Genomic DNA, 19,678 nt, shown 5'->3' with positions numbered 1-19,678 from the left:
TACTCTGATGGCTTGAGTATTAATTTGCTTCCTGTGATTATTTAATGTGTATTTGCAGCCTGTGTTTTTTTTTCTTTTCCCCTTCCCCTTTGCATGTGATGTGCTAGCAAAGGAAAGCAGTAATAGTCTCCCGGGATATGTACAGCTCTTCATATCTGAGGTATGAAGTCAACTCAAGACCATTTTGTTCTCATAAAATATACAGCACTGCAGTTTAGTAGATAATGGCATAAATGCCAAGATTTGATGGGCAGAACCATTTTCACTGGGAGATGAAAAACACTGTGAGGACTCAGTGCTGGATGGGAGATACATAAAACCATAGAGAGGCAGAATCTGTGCTGTGGGGGGGTAGTGATTTCACCTTATCTGGGTATGCTAATATCTGGCACACTTAGCTATTGCTAAGTAATAATACATAAAAGATTTTTTAAAGTTCTAATGAGGAAGCTAATGGGTTTTACAGAAAGTGCTTTCACTCCTTTAGATGTGTGTTCTGTAAAGGTAGAACCTTTTTTTGTGCTGCTTTGGGTGATAAAGAAGATAGTTTCCCCTCAGGTCAGTAGGAACGGACTACATGCTTCCTTCTGTTTGAGCGCATCGGTCTGGAGGGCTGCTGAGCATCTCCAGTTTCCACTGCACCTGGGGAAAATTACAGGGGAATGCTGCAGCTTCAGATCATGTTCAGGGTATGCTTTGTTCTGAACTTGGGCAGAAAACTTTGCAGATGGGAAAAGAAAAAAAAAATAGAAAAATTTCTGAAGCTTGAGTTGTCTGTATAAAAACTAAAAAAATCAAGCTGCATAGCTTGCTGTGCGGGTTCCAGGTATCTGTCTGAGAGCTGAGCCGTATGTCAGGAACTTCAATGCCCTTGAATCGAGCCGTAAGGGTGAGCTGGACAGATTTGTTGATGTGAAGAATGACCAAAAAAGGAGCGTTCTTTAGCAAGTAATTACCAAGGGCTTTCCTTGTGCTTTCACTGAAATACAGGTGAGAATCCTGCGTAGGATTTATAGCCCGAGCTAAGATGGCTTGGTGCCGCCCAAGAGCTGCCGTGTACGGGAGAGGGGAGCGTGTGCGCGTCCAGGCTGTTCCAGGTGCGCGGGGAAGGCTGCCCGCCTCCCTGCTGGGGAAACCCCGCTCCTGCCTCTGACAGCTCCGCCGCGGCTCTGCTCTGGATTAGTAGTTTAATGTATATTACATAATTGCTGGATTCGGGTCTTTCAACAACTAAATCTTCAAAAACCGTTTATTCTATTGTCTAGCCAATAGAGGGTATTTCAGCATCTTTTTCCCTGGCAAAACTGTAGTGCAAATTATTCTAAAATTACCCGCACTTTTGAAGGACTAATTTGCGTCTGTCCACGGAATGCAGTCATGGACGAGTCCAGCCAGGCCTGCCGAGGGCGATGGTATAATTATAATTAGTGGAAACGAGCTTGTTTTGCACCCGCTTGGAAAACCGTGGAGAGAGTGGCACTGAGAGAACAGAGCGAGGGCTGGGGGCAGCCCCTGCCTCGGAGGCGGTGCGGGAGAAGGGGGGGGGGGGAAGGGGGAAGGTGAAAGGGGGGAGTAGCCCCAAACCCAAACAGCGCTGGGGGTTTTCTTAGAATTTCTTCCCCTCTGCGCGGGGTGGGGGCGGTTTCCCGCCGGCGGGGCCCGCGGGTCCCTCCCGGCCGCGCATCCCGCAGTGCCGCGCCGCCGCTGCGGAGGCGGGCGGGGAGGGAGGGACGGGGCGGGCGCGGGGGGCGGGCGGAGGCAGGCGGCGGGCAGGGCGGGCAGGGGGAGCCGCGCTCCGCGCAGGCAGGGCAGGGCAGGGCCGGGCCAGCCGGGCCGAGCAGCGCCGCCGCCGCCGCCCGCCGTGCCCGAGCATGTCGGCGCGGGAGGCGGTGACCTACCTGCCGGAGAAGGGGCTGTACTGCCAGCGCCTGCCCGGCCGCCGGGCCCGCGGGGCGCCGCCGCCGCCGCGCAAGGGGAAGCGCGCCGACACCATGGGCTTCTACGGCACCCTCAAGATGATCTTCTACAAAGTGAGTGGCCGCCCCCTCCCCTCCCTGCGAGTGCTTGGCCGCGGAGGGCGAGGAGGGCAGTGAGGGCGGGCGGGGGCCGCGCGTTCTCCGCGCCGGCGGTCCGCGGGCGGAGACGTGCCGGCGGCGGGGGGCTGCCGCCCGGCCGTAGCTGCAGTCAGTGCGCTGCCGGGGAGCGCTGCCAGCGCTTGGTGGCGGGCGGTGATGCGGAATGCAGTTTGCTGCCCCTTCTTTTCATTTTCTATAAATATTTTTTTTTAATTTTTCTATATACAGCAATCTCGGTTAGTTTGATAAATAAACGTTGTCTGAAGGAGTTGTGTTTTCCTAGCGACAAATTAAACGTTTAGAGAGATGTTTGCTCGACGGTTTCTGTGTTTTGGTTATACAGAGACCGTACTGATGTCTGAATCTTGTCACTAGACCTCTCTGCTGTAGAGAAAGTTTTATCTTCTTCATATGACAAACGGCATTTTTGACCATCTATTTACTTAGCACCTTCTGAGATACTGAAAGTCAGTCTGCGTGGTGGAACCCATGTGAAAGTTGCCTAAAATGTCTGAAAAAAACCCAGCTAAAAGAAACAGGTGAAATCATTATTAGGCAACATAATGCATATTGTTTCCTTCGCTAATGCAAAAGAATAAATCACCAGAGCTGATTATTCCACTATAGGCTTTCTACTTTTTATTTTCAAGATGTGTTTCTGCAAAACTGCATCTCCCTCTTGTGAGAAGCAGAAGAGGAATACGATGATGATAACCTCTCAGAAAGGCAAGCTGGAAATAAAAATTCTTCTTGAACAGGAAAAATCCTTTCTGAAAAGTCTATCATCAAATACTGGAATTCGTTCTCAAACATCTTACTTACGCTTCTGGTAATTTTGATGGCTCACCCATCTAGCACAGCAATAAAAGATGGTAACCATTATTTTTCAGTGATCCTTGCAACTGGTTTTCTTGGGGGGAGCAGGGGGGGCTGCTCCTCCTGGGGCGTGGGGAAGCAGCGAGGGTGAGGCTGGTGATTCGGCAGCATGCAGGGCGGTTCTGGCTCAGTGCTTGTCTGCTGAAATGCCGTGGAGTGTCCCATGTGAGGCATAGGCAAGAAAACACAGCTACAAGGCAAGCTCTTCTGGTTGTGTTGTAGCTGTTCCCATAAAAGCAAGCCTTAGCTTTCGTGTGTAAGCACTAATGAAGCAGAACACAAGGTCCTTGGTGGCCGTTTTTAGGTAAAGCCATAAGGGTATTTTAAAAGTATACATAACTAAAACCACAACAAAAGTATAAGGACCATAAGCTTTAGAGAATCCTGTTGGGTTTGGGGTGTTTTGTTTTAGGTAGGTAGACTGATACAATAAATGGTTAAATAACTATATTATAATACAACATTAAAAAAGATCAAATCAGTTTTATAACAAAGATGCCAACTTTTAAACTGTATCTTAAACATGAAACTTAAAAAAAAGGAAGCAAATGGTTATACTAAAGTCAAAATGTAATACAAGTAGTTTATGTATTTTGCAGCTCACAGTTGTAAAAACCATCCTGTGAAACATTCTTCAGCTCGCTAAACTGTTGTGGTGTATCACATCTCAAAAAAAAAAAAAGAAAAAAGGAAAACCAACAAAAACTCAGAAGTTGCATTTGGCACACATATGTCTCATTTAGTCCAAAAGTCTGTGGTTAAAGATTACCCAAATATGTAGAAAATAATCTCTATTTGTCTGCCTAGATGAATATGGCTTTCATTGGTTTCCATCTCTTTGGTAATTTTTGCAGTCTGGCTTCCCCTTTTAGCAGCTGCCCTGCTCATTATTTGGTTTTGATCATATCTAATTGCGGGTGACATTCGAGACTGGGGTGTAGTGTTTTTCATCCTTACCCTTCTTGGAAAAATGCTGGTTAATCTGTCACTCAGTTTTACTGCAGTTTTATAAATGTGTTCAATGTACAGCTTTAAAATAAAAGTATATACAAAAGAAAAGATACAGTAATTTTTTTTCTTTTAGGCCCTGAAATAAATATGATTTATAATGCAGACAGGCTATATAAACCTAAACCATTTCAATGAGAGACTAAGCAATGAACCTGAACACAAAGAATCCAGGGCTTTGGTTTAGTTCCTTCCTTCCTCTCCTGGGAGGACAGAGAGAGAACAGTTTAGTGAATAAACCAACACAAAAGAAATTCACACAGTTCTGCACACTTTTGCACAATTTGGGAATTAAAAGAATGTAATTCCAATAGATTTTGGATCCTAAAAGAGCAATAATATGTACATGCACCCTATAAAATATATATCAAATATTGTTGAAATCAGAAAATAAAATGCTGCTGTAAGTCATTTTATGAGTGTCAAAATTTTGAAATTTGGTATAAGAGTAGAAGGTAAAAATGTGTTAATTTTACAGAAGTACACATAAGTAAGGTTGATTGTGTAACTAAATCCGTGTTGTTACTCTTTTTCCCTCACCTTGCAGATGAAGAGAAAGTTGGACCATGGCTCCGAGGTCCGTTCTTTCTCTCTGGGAAAGAAACCCTGCAAAGTCTCAGAATACACAAGGTAATTAAATGCAATGACAGATCACTGGATCCTGATTCCTGCGTATATCCTGTCTTTCCAATTGCTGAGCCTGATTAATTAAGTTCCTCTTAATGTTAAAACACTATAAAGCAAAGAAGAGGTGGTATCAGCATTTGTATATTGCTTTGCTAATTTAAATTACGTGAACTGAAGATGAGTTTTAATGAAGTAGCCAGACTTGCATTTCTTCAGTTGAGGTTTGTGTTTCATTCTAAATATAGCATGCCCATTTACTTAAGAGACTTTTTGAGGGCTGGAGCATTATTGGGAATAAAGTCAATCAGATTTTAAAAAGGGACATAACGATAAACCCTAAGACTATTAAAATTGTGATCAAATGTATCACTTTGCTATGGTAACAGGAATGAGAGAATGGAAATTCATGTAGGCAGAGCAGACCATCTGATCTTAACAGGAACACACACGTACTTGCTATCTGCAATGTGAAAGTATTAGGGGTACTGTTCTGCTTCCTTGCTACTCCTGTGTGGTGCCAGGAGGCACAAACACCTGCTGCTGTTCCTGTCAGGTGCTTCGTGGGGTAAAGCACTCCTAACCATGAGCAGCAGCTGGGGAGCAGGGCTGTGGATGCACGCCTTACAACTGCATTCTTACTATGTAGTTGCCATAACAATTGTGCTTGGTAGTCACACTGCTTCCCATCCTGTTTGGATTTACACTATTTTGCGTTTTTTCCCCACTATAAGCATCGTCCCTCCCATGAGCCTCCCAAGGCTCTCTGGAAATGGCACTTCTTTTGAGCTCACTATAGTAGTTCAGTCACTGATGGCTCTTTAAGTAGTTTATATTTTATTTCTCTTCCTTTAAGGGGTTTATCAGGTGATGAGTGTAAAGTTAGGCAGCAGGTCCTAGGGTTGCTTTTCCTATGTGTAAATGCTGCAGCAGAGTAAAGGAGGTGATGTGCTGTTGCTGAGAGGCACTTGTTGCAGCTTCCACATCCCCCCAAGCCTGCAGGTGGTGTCTTCTCATTTCTGAGTCTGTCTAATGGAAGGACTCTCTTGTTGGCCACCGTTTTTTCAGGTGACACAGTGGGAGTTCTCTGCAGAACTTCTCTCCAGAAGAGTAAACAGTTCAGCAACAAAGAAAGCATGCTTTTTTGTCAAGTGTGTCTGTCAGGTTCAGAGGAACTGCTGAACTTGTCCAGCTTCCACAGAGACCTGACTTGTTGTTTCAGGGGGATGAAAACATAGTGGAAAAATGAAGCACAAACAAGTATTTTGTGCTTTAATCTGAGGTGAAAGGAAAGAACCTTTTAGATCCTGTTTTGAATAACTGTTTTTGACTAAGAACCAGTTTACAGCAGAAGAAAGTAAAGTGTAACAGTTCTGCTGGGGCAAGTTCAAGGCTATGTACTGCTCAGAGCCAATAAAAGCTAATGTCAAGTGCCTTATTTTGGACCTTGAATGATAGGCCTTGTGCTGGATCTCTATGTAGGTGATTAGAATGACTAAGCTGTAAAATCACATTTCTATTTTAAAAATACATTTAACTGGCATTACTTGGATTTTTGAGTAGTTATTGGCATAAAAGAATACTTAAATAACATTTGATCCTCCTCCCTTAAACTCTTTGATTTGGTTTTATCTAAATAATATGTAGGCAAATTATGCAGTTCTTGTGTCTGCTTGTTTCCATATAACAGGTAAAGTAAGTAAACAAATGCCATTAGGAGGATCCTTCATCTCTGAAACAGTATTTTCATACCAGCTTCTGTTTCTGTTATTACTCAGCAAAATGAGTAAAAAATAGGCCTGCTCAAACCAATCTTTACTTTTCTTGACCACTTTGGGTAAATGTTAGGACATGCTATGATTGTCCTTCAGAATAAGGAAGAGTAGAGTGAAATATTTGTAGAGCATAATGAGGTAAATATTAAAATGAACTTGCCTGCATCATTTAAAGCTATTCCTGTAGCCACTGAAAAATCAGTAAACCCTCCAAACTCAAGCCTACTAAAAAGCTGGGTTTATCCTACAAAAAAGCAGAGGGTTTTTTGGAGTCTCACACTATATTTAAAGTGTGCAAATAGTACTGGGGTTCCATATTTCCTGCTAGGAAATACAGCTTTTGATATTCTGTGAATGAAGTACTTTACATTATTATAAAAAGCAAAACAAAACCACCACCACCCCCCCCAAAAAAAAAAAGAAAAAAAAGAAAAACCAAGTCTAAAAATGAAAAAATAACCAACCAAACAAAAAAAAACCAAGCCAAAAAACACAGTCAGCTGTATTTCTTTAGACTCCCCCAATAGTAGCTTAATCCCAGCTCTTTTAAAAGCTCCATTCCATACGAATGAGCTGGTTTTTAACATGTCAGAGTGAAAAAATCAAACTCTGATTCAGAGAGCACCTTTGGCTCCTTTTCCCTTTTCACTTCACACACCCCCCGTTTAATTCCTGTGTCATTCCATCAACACACAAACTTTAAAAGTCCATGAGAGTATTTCAAAGCCCAATTCCAGACCACAGAGCCACTAGAACTGCTTGATATTAATAGCTCTTTGTCAACAATATATATTAAAACCTAAAAATAGATTTTTTTTTCTTTCTGTTTGGAGATGAAGCAGCACTAGCACATTTCACATACAGGTGGAACTCTGAGATCTGGCTTCCTCCATCCCCTGTCAGAAGGCAGCAGTGTAGCCCAGAAGGAAAGGAAATACTCTGGCAAGAAAAGGAATGTGTAAACCTGTATCTTTACACACAACTTGCTGGGCAATTAACAGAGTGATAATTTTTCAGCCTTGAAATGTGATCCTTATTTCTCCCCTAGTTGGAGGGCTGGCACTGCAGTGGTAGAAGCAGGCAGATTTATCCAACTGAGGGGCTGACCTCTTTAGTGACCAGCAGAACAATTCTTCATGTTAATGCTTTTGCATGATGTTAAAGAGTTTAAGTAATAGTTGCAAATTATGTACTAAATTTTTTTGTTCTCTTGTGAATTTTCCTTGATGTTTTACCTATGGTTGTCACTTTTCGTTTGTGTGGCAGTACCACGGGGCTGGTGCCATGTTCCGCCACGCCGACGACGTTTGGGGACCTGCGGGCAGCCAACGGCCAGGGACAGCAGCGGCGCCGCATTACATCCGTGCAGCCACCCTCCGGCCTCCAGGAATGGCTGAAAATGTTTCAGGTAACCATGCTTGCAGAAATAAGCATCTGAAGCAACTCTGCCTCCATGGTTTATGGAAGGGAGCGCTTCAGTAGAGTTGGTCCTCCTTATACATCCCAGAAAGTCTCTACTGTTGATTTTGTGTTCTCTTGCAATAACAAATCAGCATCAACTTTAAGGAATGCTTGTTCCCTGTTTCAGCAAAAAAATAACAGTTTTAACTGGTTTCTTAATAATATAATCCTTCCTGTTTAATGTTTTCACATCTTCTGCAAAGCCAGTCCAATGTGTGAGGGCTACCTGCATGGCCTCAAGCTGTTTTTGCTTCAGACTAGTAAGCTTTAGTGCATGGTTTGCTTCAGTGAAGTTATAGCTCTAGATTCGTTACAAGTCTGGTGTCTTCTAAGAATAGAAAGAAAAGTTTATCAAAAATAGATTAAAAGGAAACTCAATGTGTATTTTTACTTATCTCTGTGTACTGAACATGTCAGCAGCACATGTGTACACAGCTGAACGGAGGGAGGGAAGGAAGAGGTTTTTCGTATCTTTTAAAATGCCTTCAGCAACACCTAAAAATTACTTATCTGGGCAAAAGAAAGATGTGAAGGACAATGCTATGGACCACTTGCACAGGTTGAAACTGAAATCTGCCTGGATACCAGTCAGGGAGCACCTGAGACAATTTTGTGTATGTTAATACAAGCAAAGTCTGGAGCAAGCTTCTGCTTCTGGTCCACAACCTGTACCACAGAGATCTTAACATTTTGCTCTGTATTTTTAAGAAGCAGGGATAAGTCTTAGTCATTGATTTGAAAAATGGAAATATTATGTCTTCCTATCTTGATTAATAAACCGTTCCTTCTAAAAGCATTTTCAAAAGGAGCAACTAACAAATACAGGCATTGTTTCAATTACTGTAACAGGCAAAGATAAAAGAACAATATTGTAGATACAGGTATCTATCATACAATTTTGCAGGCAGAAGTGTGCTTTGGCTTGATTCATGCTGCCACATAATACCATTGATCTCAATCACTGTCAGTTCTGAGCATTAAAATAATAATGTAGAACCTCTTTCCTCCTTATTTTTACACATTTACGATCTGCTTAAACCAGTGGAAGCTTGAAATTAAGATTCTTGTACACATCATTCAATTTCTTAAAAATATTCACATTTAATTACTGTGGTGTATCTTTTTTGAGACTGTTCATAGAAATATGTCTTTTTAACCCCTAAGAATCATATTTGAATGGTACTACGTATATTTATATGGTAGTGTAATACTACATTGTATTTTAACATTTTGTAATGTTAAAACATTTGTACTAACAAAAGCTATTTTGTTACTGACAATATGTAACCTACTTTTATGTAAGATTGATAGTTAGTGATAGTTTCATATTTCTGAAGAAGACTATGAAAGGCTGAAGTTTTTGAAAATGGTGCAGACACCCATGACAGTAAAAGCAATGGTATTGGCTGTTTGGTTTGGATATAGTCTATAAGCCCATGAAAATTTTGTCTATGTAGACAAATGTGTACAGTATGTAATGTAGAAAACATGTTTTAATACATATGTGTTTGGATACTTTCAACTGGTCAAAATACTTAGTTGCAGTATTAAATGCCTAAATGCTGATCTATACTATTGAGAGAGAGAGGGAAACCTCTCTCTCCTAACTGGAGATCATTGAGCAGCACTTATTGATCACATCTGTCACGGGTAGTTTTTATTGTAGTCACAAAAGGGAGTCCCTTACTTTTGAAGAAAAGCTTTCAGAGTCATGTAGCTCTATCTCAGTGTTACATCTGCTTGCCTCCTCATTTTCTATGTGCTTATTTTTCACATGAGTTTCATGAAAGGGGCCAAGTCTTAAACAGCCAAATGATAAAAGCACATTCATAGGGGAGGTAGCTCTGCCCAAAGGGCAGGATTAAATAGCACATGCAGCATCATTCTTGCAATACAAAGTTTTTCCTGTAGAGAAACAGGAATGAGAGAGCTTTCTTCATGTACTGTATACTTGCTAGTCCAGCTTAATATCTCTCTTATTTTATAAGGAAATATATTTCCAATTAATTTTAAAGCTAAATTTTAGAGGCATGTTAGGGGGACATATGTACTGTTTCAGGTAGAACTGTTCTTTGGCATACAAGCTGGCAGTGACCAGTGATACTCAGCTATTTTGAGGACTCTCACCTGTACATTTGCCTTCAGTCCTTCTTGTGTTATCTTTTCAGATAAAATCAAGACCACTCTGCAAATATTAAGAAAACTTAAGATGGTCTATAAGGTTTTTTTTAAATTTACTTTTTATATGTACTTACTGTTGTTATGCTTTATAATTGATCTAAGCCTTTTATTTTTAAAGAACAAAATAATGCAGAAGGGAGGAACAATTGTCTAGTTACACTTTCCCCTTAAAAATAAAGTTGTACATGGATTTCAGTGAAGTCTGGAGAGAAGTATAGAAAGGCATTTTATTAGATTCAAACCAGTTAATTTCTTAAAGGCCTATTTATTTTTTCTGGTTTGCAGTGGCTCTTGACTTCAGGTCCTTTTAAAATCCACTCTTAAGAGTTTTTAAAACCCAGTGCCCAAGTGTGTCTTTACAAAATTTCTTCCTTTACAAGAAGTTTTAAGTCACCAAATTGCTTGCCATAAGGAAATAGTCAGCTGGATGCTAAGTTCAGTCAGAGTTAATATTTGCTTTAAAAATTACTAAGCTCTCCATTCTTCCTACTTCATATACTTAGGTTGTTGGTTTTTTTAATTTAAGTATTTTATTTAAAAATGGTATTTTCATGGAAAATTGATTTAGAAAAGTTGTTCCATACACACCAATATAGGCAATCACTTTAAATAACTACTGAATGTTATAATTTTTCCTACAACTGGAAGCATTCTTTTTCGCAGCAGTTTAGATAGTGTCCAAAATGCTTTTGCCATATCTAGCTGGCAAGAGCACAATTCCTTTTTTTTTTTTTTTTACATAAATAGTTGGCTTAGTCACCTAAATTCAAATTGTTCACCATTCTCCCTTCCAAAGATGCTCAGGAATGAATACATGTACAACTGAATAGTCCACCTCTTATGTGAAGCAGGCATAAAGATTGTACCATAACCAGCATTGCAGCATTTTCTGCTCTGTGTCTGGTGGAGGGACTAGGTCAAGGGTTGGAGTTTCTGTGCAGCCCCTACATGCAGCTCTGGAGAGATCTGCACTGCAGCCCCATGCCCCTCTTGGCTGCATCACCATTACTGGTTTGTTTCAGAGGAGTCCTGCAGACTTAGAGCAGGTCTCCTGCCTGTCCCTTTGGCTTGGCTCTCATGGCAGTTTTGTTACACACAAGTTCAGCTGGTTTTGGGAGAAACTCTACGTTATTCAACCTCTAGCAGGGTTGTAGGGTCTGAGCCAGTCACATCTCCTATGGACAAGGTCCACCACATGATGTGCTGCAAATGTTTGGCCCAGGGGACCAGACTGGGGACTGAGACTCTGATATGGGTTAATGAGGGGACTTCAGCACCAGCTGCTCCTGAATCCCTCCTGGTGTGACAAACTACTTGCTGTACAGCTCTATAGCTGTAGATGGTGTTTCTTTCAGTGCTTATGTGCTATTTTTATCTAGACTGAGATACCCTCGAGGTGGGGGATGGCAGGGTTTTGGATAACGGATCCAAGAGCTGGACAGAAGCAGGCTCCAAGAAGAGCCCTTCTGCAGGTCTCAGTAATGACAGACCTCCATTAACAGAATTTAGTAATGGAGAACAGCACCCTGAAGTTAAACTCTTTAAAATAGATTGTCCTTAATATACCTATTATAGCAAAAGGATATAATTGCTACAAGCTGTAATTGTACAAATTGAAGGTAGCAGATGAGAGCTGAGCAATAGAAGAGTGCAGGTCATGGAAGAGGAGAGGTGCAGAAACAGATGATTATTAAAAAAAAAAAAAAAAAAAAAACAGGTGGCAGGTCAGACAGAAGGTATGAGGTGGAAGTTGTAGAAGCAGCAAAGACGTTGTTTATATTGATTGTAAAAAAGGGAAGACTTACCCAGAGTAGCGAAGGGGGAAAAGAAGGGATGGTTAAAGAAGGGATAGTTAGGTAGTGCCATCTTTACAGCAGCTCCTTTACTGGATGAGGAAATGGTATGAACAGCCAAAAGGCTTTGGCTGACAAATCAACACCTTCCTCAGGAAATGAGAGCAAAGAGGGGGTGTTTCTTTAGGATTCTGAAATCATTCAAAGAGCAGTATCAGTGGGCCCTGCTGGCTTCCCAAGGGCTGTATGAATGAATCCTGGAGTTATCTTTTCTAAGGGAACTTCTGCCCATAATAAAAGCTTTAGTATAATTTTACATTAAAATTAAACTTCAGATTTGAAGACGAGGAAAGCAAAGGAAGACAATTAAGCAAAAGTATTTTAAAGATAAAGTATATTCTTTACAGGCATCTTCAATTTGAAAGGGAATTGCCTGGTTGAAACCCAAGGTGTCTGGTCATGATGCCACCTGTCTCAAAAATCTCTGGTCACCTACAAGCTTTGAAACTTTGCAAACTGTTTGGCATACTTTTTCTTTCCCTTTTGCAACATTTGTTCATTGTTGTTTCTCATCAAAGCCACAGTTACTCCTTATCCTTTCTGCCTAGTGAGCTACATGCAATTTTCTTGCAAATGGATCAAGCTAAGGGGCCCAGAAACAGAATTTACAAGTCTTGTCTTCATTAATGCAAACAGTTGTGTTCATCTGGCAAGGCTTCCTCCCAGTTTTCCATGCCAGACATTTCCCTCAGAGACCCCTTACCAACTGTAGCTGTAGGTTTGTTTGCTTAAGTGAAAGACTGAGGGGACAATGTCCTAGAGACAACATTTTGTAGCAGTTGATTGCTTAAGAAGATCTGTAGGAAGCTGCCTGTACCCATCCCCTAATGATGACAGACAGATAAAAGAGGGTTCTGCTTTTAGTCATTAGCAACTCTTTCCCATTCTTGAATCTTTTCCCTTTTCTGTCCAGATCTGCATTAAGTTTTAAAAACCAACTGAGTGTAAGAGAGTTACAGATTAAGATAGCATACAGTGACATTATTAATCAATAACATGTTGGTAACTGCTAGCAACATTTGCCACAGCAGCAAACAACACTCTTCAGGCAGAGTTGTTCTAATTTAGTAAATGTAGCTGCTTATAAATTAAGAGTAGACTGACCTTGGAAATTTATATTATAAGGAAGTAGCACAAGTATTGCTTTCCCTCTTTTTAATTCTCCTAAATTCAAACACGGCTGACAGATGACATTAAAGACTGCAAACGTTTGTACCTACTACCAGCTAAGCTGTGGGTTAATGAAACAAACAGCAGTTGGAAAGTTGGTGAGATAAACAGTTCTTCAGTGCATGATTTATGGAGAACTGCTCTCTGATGGAAATGTTTCTACTGAAAGAAATTTATATTAAAAGCTGTTTACAACAGCACTGCTGCAACTTTGGCTGACAGTCTTGTTTCTTTTTAATATTCTGAGGTATTGGGTATGGGACATAGAAACCCTCATCTCCTGTGGTGACACTGCACACGCACAGGTGATGGGGAATGTTTTCTTGCCAACTTAAACCATTTCACCAATTGCCCTCAATGTGTGGAAAGGCTCAGGTCAGGAACCTCTTCCTCCATTAGGGTAGGCTGTCCAGTACCTGGCACACATTTGCTGCAGGGCAGGGGCATGGCAGTGGGGTGAGGCAGCTGCTGTGCACAGCTGCTCCCACGGCAGTCCCAGAGAGTGCTCCTTCCATAACCTCCACTGTCCTGAGGGACTCGGGTCACCTGGAAGTCCCCTGGGCCATCATTTGGGTAAATGATACTTCTACTGACATTTCAAGTATTTTGATGCTTTAATTAGGGAGAAATGATGCAATGCTGTGATCTTTCTATGTCGAGTAAAGCTGGGTATTTATCTGCTTTGCATTCACTTTCAGAAATTCCACCTTCTTCTTCATTTGCCTCATTGTTCTGGAAGAAACTGCACAGTACACTAGCATTGCAGTATTCTGGAGACCAGAGTGAATTGTCAGAGTCTAATCCAGGGAACAGAGATTTAGAGCATGAGTAGTAAAGGTCCTGAGATCCATGGCAGACTAATACAGAAATCTAAATTGTAAGGTATCTTGCCCTCTTTTTTAAAGTTTGAGTTAGCCTCTTATGGTAACTGTAATATCATTTGTATGTGCTAATTTACTTGTAAATGTCACTCTAGAAGACATTTGAGAATAGGAATGTGAATCTGCTCTCAAAAAGTGTGATGTCTCATTTTCTCTCTAAGGCTTTATTTGTGCTCTAATTCTGTTGCTAAATCAGCTAGCACTAGCTGTTGTTCTTTTCTGTAATTTTTTTTCTTTAAATCGTTTTCACATAACGAATCAAAGCTCTTTGATGAGCACAAATGAGTTTAAGACATGATTTTTAGATCCTCAGTATATTAAGTTACTATTTTTTTTTCCTACAAATGATGCTTCTAATCTGCTATGCTCCCGATTGAGTGCCTTATTAAAATCTTCAAATTTTATAGCACCCATTAGTAAAAATATGGAGTAAGAAAATTACCAATCAAAATTCCCTGTTTATTCAAGTGTAAGTTGATACTTACAAAATATGCATTGGTTTATAGCCAGGATTCTGAAATTACAACATTGTCACTTAGGGACACACTGTAGTAATAAGCAGAGAGTAAGCTAATGTACTTTTCAAGAAAGTTTTTTACTTTCCTTTCCTCTTATTTCAAGATTTTGGTCTACCAAATGAAACATGAAGTTTAAAAGCTATCATCTCACTTGAATGCACAATAGAGAAAGGGAGTTCATTCTATTGCAACCCCTCTGTTGTCTGTAGCATGTGTGTAGATTTCATCAACTTCAAAAGAAGCTTAATTAATTCAATTATTATTACTAAATATTATTATCTATTTAATTGCCAATCTGTATGTGTGCATATAACAAATCCTTTCTTAGCTTATGAATTAGTGTAGTAATTTTGAATATTTTGTGTTGATTAACTCCTCATTTTTGTGTCATTAGCATGAGCATTTATCTCCTGGCTTTTTATATGCTTGTATATATTTCAGTGAGGAAACTTAATTTGCCTTATTGGCACAGCAGTGGCACTTACTGATATAAACCAAACCAGTTTATTAAACTAAGCTCACTGTTTCTTTCCTCTTCTTCCCTTGCAGAGCTGGAGTGGACCAGAGAAGTTACTTGCTTTAGATGAACTCATTGATAGTTGTGAACCAACACAAGTAAAACACATGATGCAAGTGATAGAGCCCCAGTTTCAAAGAGACTTCATTTCCTTGCTCCCAAAAGAGGTGAGAATTGTGGGGTAATACCACATTATGAAGTGCATTGGCTGCCATCTTTAGAAAACTTCTGTGCTTATTTTGCCAGCGTAGTGATGTAAACTCATGTTAGAGGTTCACAGTTTGGAACACCGCCATAGCATGTCTACTGTAATTTCAGGTTGACATATCTCTGTCTCTTGATAGGATTTAGATACTTGGAAATAGAGATGACCCCTTAAAACAAAATCCCAATAGCTCTAAAAATATCTCTGAATCTTAATTGGGCCAATTGTGCTTTTTTGGGGGGAGCTAATTCTGTTAGGGCACACACACACAAAGATTTCCTCTGGATGTAAGACCTCTCTGCACATTATTCTGTGAGTGTAACCATTATTTTTAATGCTGTAAGTGGTGAGTGTTTTGTTAATGTTATTTTTTAATTTATTTTAGACGAATGGAACCCTAAAATCTCTACTAAATAAACCAAAAGTAAACCCAGAAAAGCACGTCTTACTAAGGATCAAGCCAAACTGTAATTAAGCAGACACCTTACTGTAATCCTTCCCTGAAAATCAGATCATGTTGTATCCAGTTAAAGAGAAACTGAGATTTAGATTTAGATGTGTGTCACTAAGTGCTGTCCACACAGGAGTAATTTGTGATGTCATCACAACTAAACATGAGGGTGGATATGCAAGGTTATATACCCAGTTTGCTGCAGTTATTGAATAAATGTATTTTAGTTGACTTATAAATAGTACTTCTCACCTTGATTGATTTTAGGGAGTTAGTCTCAATTCCTATCACTTTGCAAAGCAAGTTCTTCTAAGTTATTCTGGTGTTTGTATTTGGTTGCTATGTTTGACATGGTTTTAGTACCTGAAGACTGTTTTGTGTCTCTGTTCTTTGACACTCTTTTCTGGCATATATCCTATTTGTGAATACTTGCATGTACAAAACCCTTCTTTCCTTTACTACACTGTCAATATCTTCATAAGTCTGGAAGTGTCACAGCCTTCCCTTGCTGGCTGGCATTTGTAAGGGTTGGAATCAATTCATGCAGTAAGTATTAACTTAGTACCCAAGACATAAGATTCGTATTTAGAGAAGTAATTCCTGCAGCAGCCTTCTCAGGGAGTGGAAAGGACACTGGGGGAGGAGAAGAGTTCAGCAGCACCTCTGCATGGTTGCCATATTTCTAGAGAAGCTGTCCAAAGCATCAGAGGCAGAAGAAGGCGACAAGACTTTATATTTTGAAGAGAGAGACGATATTTTGCCACTTCTGCATTTATTCAGTCTGGAAATTTAACAGAGAAATGATAACAGTAACTCGGAGATCAGTTCTCTTTGCATAATTTTGTGTCAATACTTACTGAAGTACAACAAGTGATCTAGTTACACTGTAACTAAAGATCCTGTTATAATTTCAGTTTTCACAATTTCTTCAAAGAAGAAATATAGTACTTAGCAGTAAAACTTCCTCACTTAGGTTTCTTCACTCCTCTGTAAACTACTTACATTTAATTTGTTTATTTCTGGTGAGATTCCTGCCTCTTGAAACCAGAATATTGTAATGACAGGCTGACTTCATCAGTGAAGCTGGCTTGAATAATTTTTGCTTCCTAACCCCCAGTCACTGTCACCAAAATTAACTGAGTTTTAAAAAGCCATGGAGCTGACTCCTCCATCTCTGCTGTTCCCTCACCCAGATCTCCTCAGCAGGGCTGTCCCCAGCTGCTGAGTGCTGGCTGCTGTGGGGGGTGATGCTCTAAGCTGTGGGGGCACGAACGAGTTGTTGGGGTCAGTAATTCCATGAAGAGGCTTCCCTAGCAAAGCCAGCATCCTGTGCAAACACGCTCCCTTGGGTTGTCGCTCCACATTAACATCTGTGCTTATCTCCACTGCTGTTGGATGCAGTGCACTGATTTTATTACCAAACCAGAACAGGAAGATGATGTAGACAGGAGGGCTTTGCTTCAAAACCATTGTCTGCGACGCAAAGACACCAACTTAAGTGCCAAATAACCATGGAAATGTGTGTTTTCCTCACGAGAAAACAGCAGTCAAACAGTTAATATGAAATAAATACTCTTTTTTTCTTGCTGAGACTTTGAAAAAAATTATTCAGATTACTTATTTATGAAAATCAGGTTGAGAAACCAAGAGATAAAGAGTTCTGCTGAAATCAGTCATAGAAATGTTGTTGGCTCTGTGTGTTTAAGTGAAGAAAAATGCAAGGGACTGCTTACTTTTGGGTTATTAACACTTCAACAGAGAGTAGTCCTAAATCCAATTCAGTCAAAGGTCAGATCTTTGCTACCTGAAATTTTCTTATAACTAGATCCATGAGCTGAGACAAAGGGATGTCATCTTTTATCCACTGCTAATCCTAAAGTCAGCTGTGGGCTGTGTTGACCATTGATGACTATTTAGATAAATGTAGTCTAAGATAAATGTTACCCATATTTAACCTGGTTTAGAATCAGTTGGCTCATAGGTTTAATTAACACCAGCTTAGCAAATGTCTGTGTCTGTATAGACAGTAATTTTTAAGTAATATTTAAACAAACTGCTGTCAACTGAGGAACATTCGGCAAAAAATGGAAAAAAATGTTTGAGTTTTGTCACATGCAGGTCTATGTGATATGTGTTAGGAAACAACATTTCTTCAGTAATTTCATATGCCAGGAATGAAGACAGAATGTCTAAAAGGACAAGTACAGTTGTTGCTCCTGTAATAGAGAGCCTTACACGAGATCCCAAATGCTGACTCCTTGACTAAGGAGAGAAGAAGATTCTTCAGGTTTGTGGCCTGGGGTACCTACAGGACCTAACACATCATTTAAGGCACAGGTCCCTCTAATGTGGAGTGCTGTGTGCTCCCAGTGAGCTGCAGGTGGTAACTTGCAAACAAGGTGTGTCTGCAACCAAAATGCAAGTAGTTGTGACATGCTGAATCTTTATTTCCTGCTCAGTCATTGGCTTGTCTAGATTACTAAATGTTTCTCACAAAATGAAGTGAAAAAAATCTTCTGAGGTCAACAGCCTGCAGTTATGACTTCCTCAGTAAATTTCAGTCTTTGCTGCTTTGAAGCAAAGTCTTCCTCAATAACTTTTAGTCTTTGCTGCTCTTCCTTCCTTCCTTCCTTCCTTCCTTCCTTCCTTCCGCACTTCCGCACTTCCTTCCGCACTTCTCCCCTCCCCCTTTCTATCTATCTATATCATCATAACTTCAGCTAAAAATTAAATTCCAAGTCCTAAACAAAATACATGGCAAGCAGAAGTAAAAGTGGGTGATCTGATTTCCATCACAGCTTCTGCATCCTCTTAATTACAAAGTGCCCACTGTGAGCATGATAGCAGTTTTCTGCATTAATGTTTATCAGTATTGTTCTATCTGCAGAGTTTTTAGGGACTCTGCATTTCCTGTGACTTTCCTGTATCTTACACTTACTTTCCATGACTAGGGAGTTGCATTGTTGCTGTCAAGTAGAAAAGCTGTACTTGGTCATCACACCCTTAATGATACTCTTTGTGTTTTGGATTGTGATTTATATCTCTCTGTTTAAGGCTTCATGGAGATGTGGAGATTCTGAGGGCTTTATTGTGGTCACTATATGGCTTAGCTCAGTCCAAGAAGGTCTGAATTCTTCCCAATAAACTTTAGTTTTGTCATGTGGAAAAGCTCATCTTCCATTTATTTTCTGGTGCCTCTTAGGATTTGCCCAGTGGTTTTGGTAACAAGCTGCACTAAAGTTACATGTCTTGATCCTACTGCATCCCAATCCATAAAGCTCCTTGTAACTCCACCCAGGAGTGTGTTTGAATTCTCATCAGAAAATGAGCAGTACCTACACTGCCTTTCCTACAGCTGCAGGGTGGTTTTGAGCTCTGGGGAATGTAGCATTTACTTGTTCTGTATTTGGGCTTTCTGAGTGATGTTGCTCATCACAATGTACATTCCTATTTCCTATGGTGAGCACTGTACTTTTTAGTTCAACTCTCAAAATAACTTCAGTTGTAATTGTTAGCTAAAATAACATAGACATAATTACTTTGGTAATAATTCTTCTAATGATTCAAAGTAATGTGGATTACATTTTTTAAAAAATGTAGTAATTATTTCAGCTGACACCTATTTTCTTGCAAATGCAAGAATCATTTTGTGATATGATCTGTAAGGATTTAGTTACTTATGATGATTTTTATATTTCCACATGCCCACAAGAATAAACTGGAGTCTGTTAAGTTTCAGAGATTGTTTAATAATTTATTGTTCCAATTTTCTGTATTTTAGCCCCTGATGTGTGATAGTAAATGGAGTTATTTCACTTTTCTCTTCAAAAGCAGTGCAGAAAATACACTTTCTTCTTATTTTTTACAGCTGGCACTGTATGTGCTGTCATTCCTGGAACCCAGGGACCTTCTGCAGGCAGCCCAGACATGTCGTTACTGGAGAATTCTGGCTGAAGATAATCTTCTCTGGAGAGAGAAATGCAAAGAGGAGGGTAAGACTGAGAAAAATGATGGATGTAATGGTCGAAGTGTTGCCATCATAAAAAGTGTGGTTCATTTACATAATAAGCTTAAAGTTTTACG

General features: G+C 40.1%; 1 protein-coding gene across 3 annotated transcripts in view; it reads left to right on the top strand.

The window, feature by feature from the left end:
• Positions 1–19,678, top strand: part of FBXW7 (F-box and WD repeat domain containing 7) — a 176,418-nt gene that overhangs the window by 141,025 nt on the left and 15,715 nt on the right. For 2 of the 3 annotated variants that reach the window (XM_053941379.1, XM_053941380.1), the window contains exons 3-6: positions 4,507–4,589; positions 7,625–7,766; positions 14,972–15,106; positions 19,464–19,587. In XM_053941379.1, coding sequence (XP_053797354.1) covers positions 4,507–4,589; positions 7,625–7,766; positions 14,972–15,106; positions 19,464–19,587 — 484 coding nt within the window. Of the gene's footprint in view, positions 1–1,871; positions 2,031–4,506; positions 4,590–7,624; positions 7,767–14,971; positions 15,107–19,463; positions 19,588–19,678 lie in introns of those variants that run through there. The other variant, XM_053941381.1, reaches the window with a different exon arrangement.

This window comes from Vidua chalybeata, chromosome 4 (assembly GCF_026979565.1).
Source record: "Vidua chalybeata isolate OUT-0048 chromosome 4, bVidCha1 merged haplotype, whole genome shotgun sequence".
NCBI lineage: Eukaryota > Metazoa > Chordata > Aves > Passeriformes > Viduidae > Vidua > Vidua chalybeata.
Note: the sequence above shows the minus strand (reverse complement) of the source record. Positions and strands in the feature narration are given on the sequence as shown.